Here is a 20,172-nt window from a genome sequence, read left to right on the forward strand (position 1 = left end):
TCCCAGCAGAATCAGAGTGGCAGTAAACAATGGTATATAGTCTGGCTGAGCGGTGTACACAGAGTGTCAGTAAACAATGGTATATAGTCTGGCTGAGCGAGCGGTGTACTACTGTTCCCAGCAGAATCAGAGTGGCAGTAAACAATGGTATATAGTCTGGCTGAGCGGTGTACACAGAGTGTCAGTAAACAATGGTATATAGTCTGGCTGAGCGAGCGGTGTACTACTGTTCCCAGCAGAATCAGAGTGGCAGTAAACAATGGTATATAGTCTGGCTGAGCGGTGTACACAGAGTGTCAGTAAACAATGGTATATAGTCTGGCTGAGCGGTGTACACACAATGCTATATAGTCTGCTATATAGTGTCAGTAAACAATGGTATATAGTCTGGCTGAGCGAGCGGTGTACTACTGTTCCCAGCAGAATCAGAGTGGCAGTAAACAATGGTATATAGTCTGGCTGAGCGGTGTACACAGAGTTTCAGTAAACAATGGTATATAGTCTGGCTGAGCGGTGTACACAGAGTGTCAGTAAACAATGGTATATAGTCTGGCTGAGCGGTGTACACAGAGTGGCAGTAAACACAATGCTATATAGTCTGGCTGAGCGAGCGGTGTACTACTGTTCCCAGCAGAATCAGAGTGGCAGTAAACAATGGTATATAGTCTGGCTGAGCGGTGTACACAGAGTGTCAGTAAACAATGGTATATAGTCTGGCTGAGCGGTGTACACAGAGTGTCAGTAAACAATGGTATATAGTCTGGCTGAGCGGTGTACACAGAGTGGCAGTAAACACAATGCTATATACTCTGGCTGAGCGAGCGGTGTACTACTGTTCCCAGCAGACACAGAACAGTGAACAGAATGCTATATAGTGTGGCTGAGCGAGCGGTGTACCACTATTCCCAGCAGACACAGAACAGTGAACAGAATGCTATATAGTGTGGCTGAGCGGGCGGTGTACCACTATTCCCAGCAGACACAGAACAGTGAACAGAATGCTATATAGTGTGGATGAGCGAGCGGTGTACCACTATTCCCAGCAGACACAGAACAGTAAACAGAATGCTATATAGTGTGGCTGAGCGAGCGGTGTACCACTATTCCCAGCAGACACAGAACAGTGAACAGAATGCTATATAGTGTGGCTGAGCGAGCGGTGTACCACTATTCCCAGCAGACACAGAACAGTGCACAGAATGCTATATAGTGTGGCTGAGCGAGCGGTGTACCACTATTCCCAGCAGACACAGAACAGTGAACAGAATGCTATATAGTGTGGCTGAGCGAGCGGTGTACCACTATTCCCAGCAGACACAGAACAGTACACAGAATGCTATATAGTGTGGCTGAACGAGCGGTGTACTACTGTTCCCAGCAGACACAGAACAGTACACAGAATGCTATATAGTGTGGCTGAACGAGCGGTGTACTACTGTTCCCAGCAGACACAGAACAGTACACAGAATGCTATATAGTGTGGCTGAACGAGCGGTGTACTACTGTTCCCAGCAGACACAGAACAGTACACAGAATGCTATATAGTGTGGCTGAACGAGCGGTGTACTACTGTTCCCAGCAGACACAGAACAGTACACAGAATGCTATATAGTGTGGCTGAACGAGCGGTGTACTACTGTTCCCAGCAGACACAGAACAGTACACAGAATGCTATATAGTGTGGCTGAACGAGCGGTGTACTACTGTTCCCAGCAGACACAGAACAGTGAACAGAATGCTATATAGTGTGGCTGAGCGAGCGGTGTACCACTATTCCCAGCAGACACAGAACAGTGAACAGAATGCTATATAGTGTGGCTGAGCGAGCGGTGTACTACTGTTCCCAGCAGACACAGAACAGTACACAGAATGCTATATAGTGTGGCTGAACGAGCGGTGTACTACTGTTCCCAGCAGACACAGAACAGTACACAGAATGCTATATAGTGTGGCTGAACGAGCGGTGTACCACTATTCCAAGCAGACACAGAACAGTGAACAGAATGCTATATAGTGTGGCTGAGCGAGCGGTGTACCACTATTCCCAGCAGACACAGAGTGGCAGTAAACAGAATGCTATATAGTGTGGCTGAGCGAGGTACACAGAGTGGCAGTAAACAGAATGCTATATAGTGTGGCTGAGCAAGCGGTGTACTACTATTCCCAGCAGACACAGAGTGGCAGTAAACAGAATGCTATATAGTGTGGCTGAGCGAGGTACACAGAGTGGCAGTAAACAGAATGCTGAGCGAGCGGTGTACTACTATTCCCAGCAGCGACACACAATGACTGGGGGGGACCCTGGCTAGCGTGGCTGGAGCGCGAACTACCCTGCCTGCCTACCCAAAGCTAAACCCACAGACAAATGGCGGAGATATGACGTGGTTCGGGTATTTATTTACCCGAACCACGTGACAGTTCGGCCAATCAGAGCGCGTTCGGGTCCGAACCACGTGACCCGTTCGGCCAATCACAGCGCTAGCCGAACGTTCGGGGAACGTTCGGCCATGCGCTCTTAGTTCGGCCATATGGCCGAACGGTTTGGCCGAGCACCGTCAGGTGTTCGGCCGAACTCGAACATCACCCGAACAGGGTGATGTTCTGCAGAACCCGAACAGTGGCGAACACTGTTCGCCCAACACTACTTCCTACACAGAAACATTGGTGTCACATAAAAATGCAATAACGTGTTGGCAGGGGCACCATGGACAGGTTGTCTCATGCCCCCATCTAACCTCTCTCAGGCATTTACCAAACTTTGGGAACACATTTGCTATGTGACTTAGCCTAGGCCTGTAAGGAGGGTGCAGTACAGGCAGCGCCTCAAGCGCTCTCACTGCCTGGGAAGACCACCCACATCTACATACCAAATGGGGTGCGGCAGTGGAGGCAGCACCCCAAGTGCTCTTACCTCCTGGCAAAAGCACGCACAGGTATTCATGAAAGAAATGGAACATTTTAACACATGCACGTTTGCGAGTTATGCAAGTTTTGGATGAAAATTGATGCAGCTTGAAAATGGACCAATTTACAGAAATTAAATTCTGTAGAATTTAATCAATTTTCAAGCTACATAAATTTGCATAAATTGTGCATAATCCATCATCAACACAGAACAATTTGCATCTCATTGACCATCCTTACTACTTAGTAAGATGGCTCTGCCAAGAAAGTAAGGAAGTACATACTGTATATGGCAAAACAATACTCATAACATAAAAGCTGGAGTATATTCAGAAAGTTTAAAGAGGATCTGTAACCTCAAAAAATCCCCTGGGGGGTACTCACCTCGGGTGGGGGAAGCCTCCGGATCCTAATGAGGCTTCCCACGCCGTCCTCTGTCCCACGGGGGTCTCGCTGCAGCCCTCCGTGCAGCCGTGACGTAATATTTACCTTCCTGGCTCCTGCGCAGGCGCTCTGACGGCTGTCGGCTCCGAACTACACGGAAATACCCGATCGCCGTCGGGTCTGCTCTACTGCGCAGGCGCAAGTTTCCGGCGCCTGCGCAGTAGAGCGGACCCGACTGAGATCGGCTATTTCCGTGTAGTTCGTAAGAGGAAAGCAGCCACAGCGCCCCCGCTGGAGCCAGCAAAGGTAAATATTGAAATTACAGTCGGGCCTGTCGCCGGCTGTTCAGAGGGCTGCAGCGAGACCCCCATGGGACAGAGGACGGCGTGGGAAGCCTCATTAGGATCCGGAGGCTTCCCCCACCCGAGGTGAGTACCCCCCAGGGGATCTTTTTCATGTTACAGAGTCTCTTTAAGAATAATAAATACTAATAAAGCAGAAGTTTTAACTTACAATCCTGTTTTTCCATGTTTTTCATTTACAGATATTTTCTCTTTATTGATAATGGCACAATTAGCTGCCTATTTTTTTATTTACTTTTCTGATATTGAATCCGTGTACAGTGCTATGCAGGTAAGTCTGTTGCACAAACAAAAATGTTAATTGGCTGAAAAAATGGCTGAAATTTGTTGTTCAAGGATAACTTTCAAACAACCTCCCCACTAAGACAGACAACAAAAACTCTCACCTGTAATGATCCGCTCAGCTGGATGCACTGGCAGACAGTTGTTTGACCATTCCTCTAGTCTGTGGGCTGCAGGTCTCTGGAAGAGAGACCTGTCTTTCCATTACAAGTTTCTGGTCTGTTCTGCTGCTGAGGAATTTGCATACACTCGTTATGCAAATCCTCTACCTGCCTCCTTTGATGACTGGCAGTATAAAGAGCTATGTTTCCCAGAGTCCTTGGCTGGTCATAAGGGTTAGTCCTGTGAAACACTCTGGGAGTGTCAGCCTTGCTCATTGTTTGAAGATTAGCTTAGAGTAATTCCTGGGACTGCACTAGGCAGATTCCCTAGTGCAGTTAGGATTGCATATCTGTTTTGTTTGTCTGTTGCGATTGTTCTGTCCCAGTGGTGTTGCTGTTGTGTATGCACTGTCGGGGGTTGGCGACTAGTTTGGTGCACACACATACAATCTGTCCCTGTGTTCATTCTCTTCCGCAATCGCTTCTCTTGCGATTGCGTTCTCACTTGGTTTCTTCTGTTGTGTGTCCACCGTCGCAGGTTGGCGGCTAGATTGGTGGACATACATACATTCCTCATCTGTGCTTATTCGGTCTTGTGTCGCTGTTAGCAATCGCCATCTCTGGCGATTGCCTTCTCCCTTTGTCTTCATGGTTGTGTGTTCATCGTCGCAGGGTGGCGACTAGTTTGGTGGCCACGCATACCCTCTGTCGCTTTGGTCTCTCTCTTTCAGGGCTATCTTGCCCTGCGTTTCTTCCCTTCGTGCAATTCCTGTCTGGCGTCTGTGGCAGGGCAGAGGAGCTGTTCCTCTGCACTCCACAGCTCCACCTGTCGACAGGAATTTCCCTCTACAGGTGCATTGCACCTTTTGCTGGGTTCCCTCAAATTACACGCTTGTGGAGGATTTCCGCAGTGTCAGCGCACGTCTTGTGCGCTGATCACGGAGAGAATTCCACAATCGTTACATCACCGTAATAGTTAGTAAATCCATTCAGCCTAAATGTAACTAATTAAATATGTAGAAAGATAAATGATAAAAATATACAAACCTATAATTCATGAGACATTGACCACTCTTTTTATACTTCATTGCCCGAATCAGTTCATCACGGTGCGCAGCTCTGAAAGCCGAGCGCCGAAGCTGGGCACCGTCATAGCAGCAATGCTATGATGCGCACCCCGCGTATCGGTAATTAGGGGCTCTGGCGGCTGCTGGACCCTGAATTACATTTCCGTCCGAGTTTCAACAACTCGAAGGGGGAATAGTATTTAACGCCGCCTCTGAGTTTGGCGGCAGCATGAAGAGCCGTCTTTCGGCTCTCCCCACGCCGAAATGAGCGGCACCGAAATAATATGTACTCTTCATTGCCAACTAGTCTACACTATATTAGTGCTCCAGGTTTCTCTCTATAACTAGACAGCTGTGATAGTCATATTTGCAGGCCTAATGAAGTGTAAGCAAGTAAACACTTCTTTATGGGACAATATTCTGGGGGCTAAGACTGGCAAAAACTAGCAGCCGATGTGCGAACAAGCTTTATCAAGCCCAAATAAACTGTATTAAAAACTGTCACTAGGGATCTCAGCACTGTTTGACCATGTATGCATATGGAAATGCTTATAATGCATGACACGAACAGTATTTCTTGAAGTAAATGTTTCTTCTTTTTTTCTGCATAGCTTGTCTGCATGCCATATTACTGGAGATGGGACACTGTTATTATGGTGGCTGTTTTGTTTGTTGTATCTTACATAGTTGAGGTAATGTATATACAGTATATCATATTACAATGAAGTGTTTTTAATGGAGAGTTATTTACAGGAATAGTAGGTAGGCTGGTTCTGTTTGGCCATACTTTAATGTTAATGGTACACAACTTTAATCACCTGACAGATGAAGTGTTTATGTTAATCAGTGCTTATCAAGAACAGCAGATCTATACAAATGCACCAGAACAATGACCTTACTTATGCAGTATCTGCACAATATATTCAGCACATTATTGATCTCCCTAAAGCCGCATCTACACGAGTAGTTGCGGCCGCGATGCTCCTTATCAATCGAGCCGCTGATGCGGCTCGATTGATAAGATCCGACAGGACGGATCTCCGCACCGCCAATTCCCTGCTCGCTCCCTGCGAGGTGGCAGGGAATCGAGTGGAAGATAAGCGGCGCCGGCGGGGACGAGCGGGCACGAGCGGGGAATCGAATGCGGCGCAAGCGCGGCGAGCGGGGACGCGGCGGGCACGCGGAAGAGGCGATCCGGCGGCTGATCGAGCCGCCGGATCGCTGCAATCACTTATGGTGTAGACGGGGCTTTAGAGGTGTGTGTTATGTATGACTTCCATGTGATTTACATATCCATGTACAGCATATTGTCTGTATTCCTGTGAGAGATGTTGATGCCTTATTATTGCTTATCTTATCATTTGAAGGGTGGCCCTGATGGCTCAGAGAAGCTGGCCCCCCTACAATCAGCACTAATAAAAATTCCATCATGTTTGGTTAGTGCTACATTTGTGCCCATTTGTGCTGTAAAAATGAAGGTTTGTGCTGCTTTCGTTTTGAAGATAATAGCACTTATTTTCTTCCAAAGAATACCATCACCCAGCCCATACACAACAACCTATGGACATGTAACTGGTATGTTTAGATAGTGCTGTGCCTGTGCTCACTTGTGCTGCAATAATCATCTTTCTATCTTTTATAGTTTTTGAGATATTCAAGTTTTTATAAAGGTAAAAAGTTTACTCAGCCCCCCCCCCTTACAACATCACTAAGACTGAGTGAGGCTGAGTGAACTTTTGACCTTTATGAAAACTTGAATATCTCAAAAACTATAAAAGATAGAAAGATGATTATTGCAGCACAATGGAGCACAGACTCGGCACTATCCAAACATACCATTTCATGTCCATAGGTTGTTGTATGGGGGCTGGGTGGTGGTATTGTTTTGAAGAAAATGAGTGCTATAATCTTCAAAAACGAAAGCAGCACAAAGAAGATCTTGCTCTGTAGAGAGGGAAGCCTCAGGATGCTATTGAAGCTTCCCTCGCTTGTTTAAAGCAGAGCCCTCCACATCGGGGCTGCTCTAATCAACTTCCTTATTCATGGCCATGCTGTAGCCGTGCGAGCGCACCCGCTCATGCGCAGTAGTATGGAACCCGCGGCTCTGGCTCACTGCGCATGAGCAGACAGGCTCAGTCAGCTATTGTGCAGCCATGAATAAGGAAGAGGAGCTGCACTGCCCCAATCTGATTAGCAACAATGCCTTGTCGCTAATCTTCCGCACTCAGCAACCGGAGAAATTAGAATAGAGGGGGAAGTCTCAATAGGATCCAGAGTCTTCCCTCTCTTTAGATAAGTTTCTATCTAATTTTTACTCTTTAAAACCACAGAACTGATGCTTTTATAAATATAACTCCCTCCTCCCATTTGCTACTTACTGCTTGTCTGCTATATTCTCTTTCATGACCTCTCGCTTCTTAAAACTTAATATGAGTAAGACAGAACTAATCATTTTTCCTCCATCCTTGTCCACCTATCTGCCTGATATAACAATACATGTTAATAACCCCATAACTTCAGTTCCCAAAGCACGGTGCTTAGAAGTAATATTTGACCCATTTATCTTTCTTCTTGCTCTTCCTCCGCTGACCCCCTCTGTCAAGCTCTTCATTGGGTCCTAATTAACAATAGGATCCATTACAAACGCTTAACCCTAACCTACAAAGCTCCCCACAATCTGTCTCCCCTGTACATTTTCTCACTAGTTTCCAGATACCATCCCAACCGCAGGCTCAGATCTGCACACAACCTTCTTTTGTTCTCTTCAAGAATCACCTTCTCGCATTCACGTATACAAGATTTTGCATGTGCTTCACCCCTTATCTGGAATCCCCTGTCACAATACATCTGTCACTCTCCAAACTTTAAAATCTTTAAAGTAAGTCTGAAGAATAACCCTTGGGTCAGAGACTGCTAATGGGGGATCCAGTGCTGGAATGGCACTGTGAGGAGAATGGGAAGGCTCTAAAGGACCCAGAGTCCCTCTCTTTAGGGGAGTATCTGGTTTGTTTTTGTTTTTGTTACTTTTGCATATAGGTATGAATATTGTATATCCCCCCAGCTCTTGCCCTCCCCCCCTTCCTTTGCTTCAGATTGTACGTTTCCAAGGGCAGGGCTCTCTTACCTTTTTGTGTCTTGGAATTTGTTATACATTTTATTCATCATGTTACTTTTTAAAGTAGAGAAACACCACACTTTGCCACCAGGGTGTGCTATGGGTGTATATAATCATACACATAGTTAAAGAGAAGGACAGATCACCAATATATATATTAGCACCACTCCAAAATGTCAAAACAAATAATCAATTGTATTTAAACAATTCATATTGCATATATCAATGTGATTAAAAACATTTAAAACATGACTATCTCTCATTAATATCCAAATGCTCTATAGTCAATCAATTCAATAGAATTTCAAACTGGCATATTCAAATGAAATAATGCCCTGCTGCGCTCAGATCTGAGAACCGGGTTCAGAAATAATAAATGTGCCTTAAAGAAAGCGCAACAGTGCTTAAGAGGAGGACCATATGCAATCCAAAATTTAAAGGAACATATATGCATAATAAACTGAAGAGCAAAAATACAAAAATACAACCACCTAATGCAATCCATAGAGTTAATGATAATGAGCTAAAGTGCTGTGTGCATTATGAAGCTGGTAGGTAGCAATAGTGAGCAATGGAAAGGTATACTTCACCCAGGAGATAGAAAAATGTCAGGAACTAGATCAAAGAGAGTATCAGGGTATAGGAGTCCACCAATTCCACAGGCATCACCTGCTTCCTCAAGAATGAATGCTGCAATGATCTAGCCCAGGGCTTTTCAACCCTGTCCTCAAGTACCACCAACAGTGCATGTTTTGCAGAAAACCACAAACCTGCACAGCTGAGGTAATTAGTGTCTCAGCAAAACTGATTACCTCTGTGGATTTCCACAAAACATGCACTGTAGGTGGTACTTGAGGACAGGGTTGAAAAGCCCTGATCTAGCCACTATTCAGAGCTTAAAAAACAACTATCAAATTCTGTAAAACCCACATCCTTTGGAGCTTTTACCCAGCAACATGTTCAGAGGTCCCTCAGCACAGACTGAGTGAAAAAATAGCTTTGTTTATACCAGCTGAATTTTACAATTGTGTCAGCATCGGGGGAAGGGGAGGCAAAGCTATAATATGTAGCTAGGTTACACTTCTCCCTGGCTGTAAACTGTTTACTTTACACTGCATGGCAGAGAGAGACACACAGACAGGCACACAGAGCTGCAGGTGATGATTATTTACACACTATTTGAAGTTATATTTCAGCTTTCTGTCATTCTGAACTCATTTTACTCACAGTTTTACTGCTAGTGAGAACTGTCTCTGTATGCTGGATGTCCTGGACACAGTCCTCCATCGTAATTCCCGCAGTGACTCTTCACTATCATTTTTTTCTTCACACAAATGAAAAGATAAAAAAAAAGCCTTTGTATTGCCATTTGCTAGTAATTACTGGAAATATATGTGGCATTTAGAGTTTTAGCTAATGTTGATAGTTGTCCTTTAAAAATGCCAGGGAGAGGTCTTATGGGTTTGCTGGTCAGCAACACCCGGAAGTAGCGGAGTCAGAGGTCACTTCCTGCTAAGTGGTGGAGCACAAGTAGGAAGCACCTGTTTGTAAACCGCAGGGATCCTATTTGATTGCATATTTAGCTATAATATATTTGCAACAAACACCTACACTCCATTGCATCACATGCAATACAGTACAGTATAACACAAATCCTAAAGGAATGCAACAAATATTCATCAATCAATGCACAAATAATATATCAAAAACTATGCAAAATTTAGATACCTGCGCCTTCAATAGTGAATACTATAATGTTTTAATGATTCCACATTTAAAATTGTTAATTACAACAATAAAATGCATATAAATTCATAAAAATGCATATAACTTCATAAAAATTACCCTTCATGCACACACACATACAAGTCTTATTTACCACTCAGAGTTCCACACTCTATCTTGCTTGCTCCCCTCAAATGGAAAACGACCTGTCTATCAATAGTGCACTATTGAGCCATCACAATAAAATTCAAGCTGAGAAAAAAAAATATATATAAGGGCTGAGAAAAAATATATATGCAGATTTAATATGCAGCAATAGATTGGTCCCTAAATCGTTCCTAGGACATTAGCAGCGTTTTACTGACATTCATAGATCTTAGCAGCATTTGATAGACATTTTTACAGAACTCCATATGCATTCATAAAGATGATAAGTAACAGTAGATTGGTCCCAATATCGTTCCTAGGACATTAGCAGCGTTCATAGACCTTTAGCAGCTTTTGATAAGCGTTTTATAGGCATTCACAAAGCCCCAGCAGCAAGAAGAGCACCACAAACAGGCAGCTAGCAGGCTCCAAAAGACACCTTGTTCCACATAAGCAAACAGCAGCAGTAATGTGATATAAATTTTTTTTTTTTTCACACCAACAAAGTCCCACAGCCGTATCAACTGAATCTTACAAGGATCAGCACAATCCCAAGATGCACTCGTATTCCGCAGCTGCGGATAGCCTACAATGGCAGCAGTTTCAACAATTTCCTTCCTTCACCTGCGTTCAGCGTCAGGATGATCTTAACAAACAGTGTAGTCATAAACACTCACGATACTCCTCGGTTTGTGGAGGAAGGCAGTAGTTTTCAAAAGTTCATACGATCTTTCATAAGGCAACGAGTCCCGGCCGGTGACTCTCCAAGATGTTCCAGGTTTGGTTGCCAAACAGACCCAAGAGCATACAGGAACCTGGGTCTAGTTTCGGTAGAGCTCTGAAGAAGGTAGGCGGACCTACTGAAACTAGTAAGCTGATTGGCTGCAATACTTGTGGTGACGTCACCTGAACTTCTGGCAGACAGCGCCGAGGTTCCTGTATGCTCTTGGGTCTGTTTGGCAACCAAACCTGGAACATCTTGGAGAGTCACCGGCCGGGACTCGTTGCCTTATGAAAGATCGTATGAACTTTTGAAAACTACTGCCTTCCTCCACAAACCGAGGAGTATCGTGAGTGTTTATGACTACACTGTTTGTTAAGATCATCCTGACGCTGAACGCAGGTGAAGGAAGGAAATTGTTGAAACTGCTGCCATTGTAGGCTATCCGCAGCTGCGGAATACGAGTGCATCTTGGGATTGTGCTGATCCTTGTAAGATTCAGTTGATACGGCTGTGGGACTTTGTTGGTGTGAAAAAAAAAAAATGTATATCACATTACTGCTGCTGTTTGCTTATGTGGAACAAGGTGTCTTTTGGAGCCTGCTAGCTGCCTGTTTGTGGTGCTCTTCTTGCTGCTGGGGCTTTGTGAATGCCTATAAAACGCTTATCAAAAGCTGCTAAAGGTCTATGAACGCTGCTAATGTCCTAGGAACGATATTGGGACCAATCTACTGTTACTTATCATCTTTATGAATGCATATGGAGTTCTGTAAAAACGTCTATCAAATGCTGCTAAGATCTACGAATGTCAGTAAAACGCTGCTAATGTCCTAGGAACGATTTTGGGACCAATCTATTGCTGCATATTAAATCTGCATATATATTTTTTCTCAGCCCTTATATATATATTTTTTTCTCAGCTTGAATTTTATTGTGATGGCTCAATAGTGCACTATTGATAGACAGGTCGTTTTCCATTTGAGGGGAGCAAGCAAGATAGAGTGTGGAACTCTGAGTGGTAAATAAGACTTGTATGTGTGTGTGCATGAAGGGTAATTTTTATGAAGTTATATGCATTTTTATGAATTTATATGCATTTTATTGTTGTAATTAACAATTTTAAATGTGGAATCATTAAAACATTATAGTATTCACTATTGAAGGCGCAGGTATCTAAATTTTGCATAGTTTTTCCTTGTTGGGGATGAGAGTTAACCTCTTGAGTACCACTGCAGCCTACTAGAATTATTAGACATTTCAGCGCCACAACTTGTATATTTTTGAATATATCAAAAAATACCAGACAAAACCTCCACATCAGAGCAACTGCATGTTATTGTGCATGTGTATATTGATGATGTAAATTGGAACAGGGGTCCATAATCCTGATGAATAATAATGTTTACAAGTTTCATTACAAGGAGTCAATTGGAAGGAAAAAATGTTTTTTCTTTTTTTTTTCTTTCTTTTATTCAAGTATAGATAGGCAAATTGCATAAGTTTGCAAAAAATATATGCAAATAAGTTGTCCAAAAGTTCCAAACAGGCAGGTACTAGATCAAGGTAAAGTGTGAAGAATATAAGTGTGAAGAATATAAGGTCTGGCACTGCGTTCACATTCCTTAAAATGAGCTTTATTGTGCTCGGCTCAATGATATACAAAACATCTTCAAACAATGTTCCTTATAAATGATTCACATACCCATTTGGAGCAAGGACTAGGTTGTGGGGCATAAGGGTGGCTGCGGCCCTCCTAATGACCGTTTCGCCCGGTTAGCGTTTTCAGAGGCATGTGTGGTGATCGCGGCATTCCTTTTCTGTTTTTTTATACAGGTGAAAGGTTACTTCCGTCTTCCTGCACCGCCATGCCACGCGTATGCAAATACGCATGCATCCATAATCTAGATCAAGTCCATCGAAAAAAAGTTTTTTGTTTTTTTTTAAACAGATAACCTACTTGTCCATAAGCTGTAGGGTATGGTCAGGAAAGTTTATATCATTAGATCAATCAACAATTCTGTGCCAAATACAATATAAATGCATTTTTTTCTGCAAAAAAAAAAAAAATCAGATCAACACAATATACAGTATAGGCACATATGGTCTTACAAAAAAACTTGAGAAATCTATTTCTTCATTTAGGCCAATCAGGATCTTGATGTTTAGATTGTAGATCCATCTAGCCTCTGTGTATAACAGCTTTTTAAAGGGAACTAAGCACCCTTTCTTTCTCTGGAATTTCTCCTGATATAGAAGCTGCCATGTTTCCCCCTCCCCTATCTTGACACATTCATTCTAGATGATCTCTTTGAAGAAAGTTTCCTAATTTCCAACCCCCCTCTGTTGATAAAAAGGTATTGTTTACTTCTTGATAACACTACAATAAAACAATTAGCTTCCTGAAATCTCTGTGGCTAGGGATGGACGGGCAGGCCTGCTAAAGTAGGCTAATAAAACTTAATTGCTAAACTAAACGTAAAATAAAAGGTAAAATAGAAGTTTATTTTAATAATGAGAAATCTTGTTGGCATGCGTTTTTCATGTGCTATTGAGATGCCCTGGGTGCTAAAAATGGTGCTTGGTTCACTTTAACAATGTCACCACCACTGATCGTCAATTGTACCTTCTCTATTCCCATAAATGCCAAACAATATGAACCCTGGTGGTGTGTATGTGATGCCACCGAGGTCAATTTTTTTTGTTATCCAATGCATCTCTCTCAGCCAAACATATTTTGATGTACTCGTTGTGTCTTTAGGGCATTTCTCATTTGCCCAACATATATTTAGGAGCAACTACATTTTGATACATAAATTACACCCCATTGATTTGGATTTTATATTGCATTATCCCCATACTGTCACCTATCATATACAGTATTAAGACCTGATGTATGGACATACGTTGCATTTGCCATGTGGGTGACTACTTTTCAAAGATTCACTATTGCATCTGTTGACTGTTCTTCTCAAATGACTGGGACAGTGTCTGTCTCTCACATTAGGGAATTTCTTAGCATTGTTTGAGGGTTAAGGAGTGATGTACCTAGAAATAACAGGATACATTTGTAAGAGGTCTTCCTCTCAACAGATTGGCTATTTTTTTGTATTTGGCCCTCTTAAATGCATTCAAAACAATTAGTCTAGGATATCCACAAGCTTTGAATCTCTCGGTGAGTTCTCTAGCCGCTCTTGGTTTACAATATAAATCCGTAGTGAGTCTCTCACCCTTTTTGATTCTGATTTTAACATCAATGAAGTCAATCTCCACTTGTGATATCATTGAAAAAGAAGTAGTTGTGATTGGGAACAAAGTCTATTAGCTTCAAAAGGAATATGTGCACTGTGCAAGTCTCCCTGTTGATTATTCTCCATGTTACGAAAGTATTCAACTGTTTTTAATGCCCAGTCATAAGTAATGCTGGTACAAGGTGATTCTACATCACATGTAATCAATATGGTACCTGTGGGAACAGAGCTTTTTTTTTCTTGGTACTAAATACGTTACCCCCTGTGATAAATTTCAGAAAGTAAATCAGGGAGAATAAAGAGTTCCCAATGGGCAAACGCTGACAAAATAATTTATAAATGAACAATGTTTCCTAGTAGCATCTACCATATACTGCAATTGTGCTGAATAACCTCTCCCTGTTCTTTCAGGAAGGATTTGTTGACAACAGAACTGTATGGATGCGGTTGAAGAAACTGTTTAAATACCGATCCAAGAGCCAGTATAGAGTTCTTGAAAAGATTGTGAGAAACGACCCAAACTGGCCCCCTGTGAATAAAACTTTTTACTCTGACCAAATTGATGGTGAAGAAGAAGTTCTACATAATGCCTATCATAATCTAGCTTTTGACGATGTTATAGATATGCAGCCTAAGGACTGTAGCAATGGGGACGTATACGTGACTGGAGTTAGAGGAAAAAATTAGGTAAAGGCTTTTAAATAGAATGTTGGGCAGCCCCCCAAAACTATCTTGTAGGGAGAGAAGGTGATACCCATATCTCCTTGGGAAGGCTCCCTAGGTCATTGCTGCTGCTCCTCTTCTTTCTTTACTAGGTTCCTTGAAACTTGTCGCCTCTACTATCCCCCTGAAGATTCTGTGCCTTCTTTAATGGCAGTGACCAGTCCTGCTTCTTCTAGTACTCAACTCAATACAGGGGCAGCTTTGAATGACAGGGCCGCAATGCACTTACCAGAGCAGCCATTGAACAAAAGGACCAGGATGGACACATATTATAGGATGGAGATATTCACCACAGACTTCACTACAGTGCTTGGCGATAAGCCACCGGGAAACAGAGAAGGCAAGTGGTGGGAACTAGAGGAAGCCTTTTTAGGGAGCGGATTATAACCTGTTCTTTCCATGGAAAACCAGTTTTTATTTCTGCTGGTGCTTACTCTAGGTATTTTTAATCTTACAGCTCAAAACATCTTTCTGACCATCTTCTCATGGATAATTCTCAAAATGTCCTTTATTCTTTTCATAAGCACTCCCTAGCAAAGTAAACCTTGAAAAACTCCTATGAGAAGAGGTACAAATTAATAATACCTACGGTAAATGATTGCTACAAAGGAAAGTTTACACATGAATTCTAAATTGTATGGGTTTTTTTGTAGAAGGATAGTAAACCACATATCTTAAAATTCCAGTAGTTACAGTGCACAAACACACACAGAATTAAAAACAAAAAGTTAAAAATGGTGAAAGCCTTTCCAAGTTAATACCAATCTTTAAGACTATTATGATGTTACCTGTATTTTATATTCATTTGAAAAGGTTTATGTAGCCATTACCTGCAACTTTTGTTTATAATTCTAGGTGTTAATGTATGCTCTATGCCAGAGGTGCCCGTTGGCATACATATAATAAAGGTGTATCCCCCCCCCCAAAAAAAAAAATAACTTACATTCTACTACTGACTAGTAATTCCGGTAATCTTTACCGATATTTTACTAACATAACCCTACTCTCACACAGAACCCTCCCTCTATCAATGCCTAACCGTGACCAAGAATTTAACTTCATCCCAATCAGTAACTGAAACCCCTCCCACAAGAAACTCTGAGGACCATGGTACTCCTGGCAGTTTCCTGTCTGTGAACCTTGTTGCATTGTGGGAAATAGCTGTTTACAGCTGTTTCCAACTGCCAAACAAGCAAGCAGCAGCTACATGACCTTCCAGCAGTAAAAATGTCACCATGTGATAAATGTCAGAATGTAAATCAGGGATTTAAAAGATTATACAATGGGCAAACACTGACTTAATCATTTTTACATAATCATTGTAAAAATGAAGCACTTTTTACATTATTTTCACTGGAGTTCCTCTTTAACCCTCCCTCTACTGATGCCTATTAACCCTTAACATTCCCTCTACCAATGCCTAACTCTTAAGCCTTCCTGTACCAATGCCTCCTCCTCCCCCTTTCGGTGGTGCTCAACCCTTAACCCTACCCTGGTGGTATCCCTTATCCCTACCCCATGTGGTGGATAACCCTTAACCCCTCCCCCCATGCAAAAACAACCAATGCAATCAGCTGCCTTACAGGAAATTTAAGCACCTGGACGCTTCCACTATGTGATTTTCATGTTGAGACTTCCTGCTGCTGTTATATGAATTTTCCTGTGATTTTTATATTGAGACTTCCACTATATGATTTTGGAAATGACACTTCCTAATGCCGTTAAAGTTGTGCATCATCATACTGAGGGCTCTGCAAAAGCCGCAAATAACATTGCGCTCTATGTGGCACCCTTTTTAACCGCTTGCCCTTTTTACCAGCTCCATCCCATTGCATAGAACGTGATCTACCAGTCTTTTATGATCTGTAAAGGACTTTTGGGTAGATCCCACACCTGCCACCTAAGTGATGTGCATGTGTTCCAGATATGGTTTGCATCTGTAGGTTGATTCTACCTGGCAGATTATTTTCAATTCATAATTTTTGAGTAGCATGCAAGCTGAAAAAGTGTGTGCACTTCTGTCTATAAATTCTGATATGGTATCTAGTCAGGAATGTACTTTTTTAAATAGTTTAAACAAAATACAAAATATATGTTTTTTATTCTGTTTGTCAGATTTGTCACACTCAATCCTGTTGTATACATTATGCTTTGTATATATTATTGTAATCTTCAATAAAAAAAAAAGAAAAATGTATTTCCATTAACGTGGAAGAAAGTTAATTGTAGCTCAGTATAAAGCGTAGTAGTAGCAACAGACCACTGCACAACCATTCTTTCACATATCAGGCCAGTAGGCCACATCCATTTTCAATTCATAAACTGCACATCATATTGTATGAAGCATAATATTTGAAAGTAAAAAAAGATTTAAAAATAATAAATTAGCATTTTATAACTTTAATCCTTAAAATAAACCTAAAAGGTTAAAAAAATGTTTTACACTTATGTCAGCAGAGAGAAGTCTCTGGATGCTCCAGTGGCCTGCCAAATGTCCACCAACAGGACCCTATTGTGGCAGCACTCTACTCTGCATACTAGCGCAGCCTCACTGTGCAGGCGCAAAGTAAGGCTTGAGCTTGAGCAACAGCATGGAGCCACTCATACATGGAGAAAAAGCCATGCAGGAGTGGCTCCATAAGCTGTTTATGAGTACCTCCATGCTATTGCAAAGGTGCGGCCTATATTTTGGTCCTGCATAGTGCAGCCATGCCTACACAAGGAGGAGAATGCAGCCATGAACAATCTTCAACATTAATGTTGAAGATTGTTTAGAGAGTCATAGTGCAGGAGGGGCGTAGGATGATTTGGGAAGCCTTTGGACCATCCATAGTTTTCCCCTACTGAGGTAAGTATCTAACTTGTTTAGGGGGGAAACCCCTTAGGCACCCTTCAAAGAGAACCAGCAGTTCATATATTTCTGACATCCTGGTCAGAGTTAATTACAAAAAAAATATATTAAAAAAACTTTGCAGATTTTTAACACAAGATTAGACATTTAAAGCGACCATATACTTGGCTGAACAAAGACATTACCTGATGAAGAGATCACTGCAACATTGTCAACATTGCAAACGACATGATATGTCGTTCAAATCTCTACACAATTGTGGCCCTGAATACATGAAGAAGTAGGATTTGCTGAAACTGCACCACACCTTCCACAACCTCAGATCAGCAGCTACCATAAACTTTGTCACTCCCAGTGTGCACCTCAAAACCTTTGGAGTTAGAGCTTTCTGTCATGCTGCCCCACCCAGTAAAGACAGCCCCATTCCTGGAGGTATTCAAATCCAGACTGAAAAGCCACCTGTTTAGCCTGGAATTTGCTGACTGTACCACAATTTACCATTCAATCAATTACTGGTCTGAGCCATGCTAATGTACTTTGAGTCCTACTGGAGAAAAGCGCTTTACAAATGTTTGTTGTTGTTGTTGATCAATTGAAATAGTTAAACTGTAATATACAGTATATCACATTTTGAAATAATATAGGAGTTGCACACTTTTCACAGAATTGTATACAGGTACAGATAAATGTTACTTTCAGATTAGAAAGAACATGTCTTTTCATAATTTGTACTTTGACCAGTGCTACTCATCAGGATTCCGGATGTCCAGGTAACCCAGATATCCAAACTTTTTTACGCTATCCGATTCAAATTTGGATTCCGGATTTTTTAAAAAATCTGGCTAGCTATCTGCGGATATTTGGCCGCATAACCCGGATATCCACGGATATTGCAGATATCCGGATCCGAAATACTGTAACTAAGGAGATGACGTCCTGGAGCCAATCAGAGGGCTCCCAGCAGAAGCCCTAGCAACCAATCACAGAAAGGAACACTGGCCAGCCCCCCCTGTATAATAAGGAGTACTGCCATGATGAGATATATAGTCTTAGCTTGCTGAATGCTCACTGAGAGACATGCTCCAGCGCTGGTGGCCTAGCAATGGCTGTACACAGTTATAAACCTAAAGCTGTTCAGTGATTAACCCCTTAACTACTATCACTACACTATTGTCAAATCGTTAATTAGCTTGATTGATGTCATTGTATGACAGAGTGTGTGCTCCAGTGCTGCTGGCCTAGCAGTGATAAACCGAAAGCTGTTCAGTGATTAACCCCTTCACTATCACTACATTATTGTTAAATCATTAATTAGCTTGATGTCATTTGTGTGATAGTCAGAGTGTGTGCTGCAGGCAGCTGCTATGTGTGTGTGTTGTGCACAGAACAGGCCAGCTGCTGCCTGCTGGTCAGCTATTAGCCTTAGGTATAAGTTAGGTTAGGGATTAGGGGATAGGATTACTGTTATTGTGTAGTTAGTACTGTAGTACTGCAGTCATTGCTAGTAGTTGTTAGAGTAGTAGTACTACTGTGTTAGCTTTCTACAGAACTGCTGTGCTGTGAGCAGTGGCAGTGTGACAGTTAGTTTGCACTAGTGTCTTCTCCTCTGCTGTCTGACTGTCACTCGGCACTTGTCACGTGTCATGTGGCACTTGTCACGTGTCATGTGGCACTTGCCACGTGTCACGTGTCATGTGGCACTTGTCACGCGTCATGTGGCACTTGCCACGTGTCACGTGGCACTTGCCACCTTTCATGTGGCACTTGTCACGTGGCACTTGCCACCTTTCATGTGGCACTTGCCACGTGTCATGTGGCACTTGCTACCTTTCATGTGGCACTTGCCACCTTTCATGTGGCACTTGCCGCGTGGCAAGTGACACGTGGCAAGTGCCAAGTGACACGTGGCAAGTGCCAAGTGACACGTGGCAAGTGCCAAGTGACACTTGGCAAGTGCCAAGTGACACGTGCCAAGTGCCACGTGACACACACACGTGCTAAGTGCCAATTGCAATGTGCCACGTCCGGCATGCTCCTGGCACACTTTACACCTGCTGCTGCTGCATTGCCCTGCTCCTGCTGCCTGTGCAGCTCCCACCGCCAGACCAGGGTGCCACAGGCCACTGATACCACCTATATTTAACCCAAAACACAATTGCTGTGTAATTTTTTGGAGGTGTCTTGGCTGAAAACTGTCATGTCCCAGTTGTGCGGTTGGACTTTGGACACAATGTGAGCTGCATGACCGATGTCTGGAACTGAGGCCTAATGTTACAGCGAGGAGAGGGCCAGTGCATACCACAAAGGCTGCATCTGAAATGACCAACAGCTCACATGTGCAGCACCAATAATAAGCTATCTGCACACTTCGCATTCAATTCAGATGCAAATAATATGCATAACTACTATTACTTACCATGCAAACGGGAAACTCAGGAATAGAGGCTGGGGGCAGCAAACCTGGTAGTTACATACTAGCAAAATTATGAAAAGGGGGAGGTTGCGTATCCCTAAAAACATTCTGCAATTGACTGGTTAATCG

General features: G+C 42.7%; 1 protein-coding gene across 2 annotated transcripts in view; it reads left to right on the forward strand.

Moving 5' to 3' along the window:
- Positions 1 to 15,392, forward strand: part of LOC137571676 (probable cation-transporting ATPase 13A4) — a 293,811-nt gene extending 278,419 nt beyond the window's left edge. Inside the window, exons 28-30 of one of the 2 annotated variants that reach the window (XM_068281174.1) lie at positions 3,833 to 3,921; positions 5,712 to 5,792; positions 14,468 to 15,392. In XM_068281174.1, the coding sequence (XP_068137275.1) occupies positions 3,833 to 3,921; positions 5,712 to 5,792; positions 14,468 to 14,743 (446 nt within the window). In that variant the 3' untranslated portion in view covers positions 14,744 to 15,392. The remainder of the gene's footprint in view (positions 1 to 3,832; positions 3,922 to 5,711; positions 5,793 to 14,467) is intronic. The other variant, XM_068281175.1, reaches the window with a different exon arrangement.
- The last annotated feature ends 4,780 nt before the right edge of the window (positions 15,393 to 20,172 follow it).

The sequence above is a fragment of the Hyperolius riggenbachi genome, chromosome 4 (assembly GCF_040937935.1).
Source record: "Hyperolius riggenbachi isolate aHypRig1 chromosome 4, aHypRig1.pri, whole genome shotgun sequence".
In the NCBI taxonomy this organism is placed as follows: Eukaryota; Metazoa; Chordata; class Amphibia; order Anura; family Hyperoliidae; genus Hyperolius; species Hyperolius riggenbachi.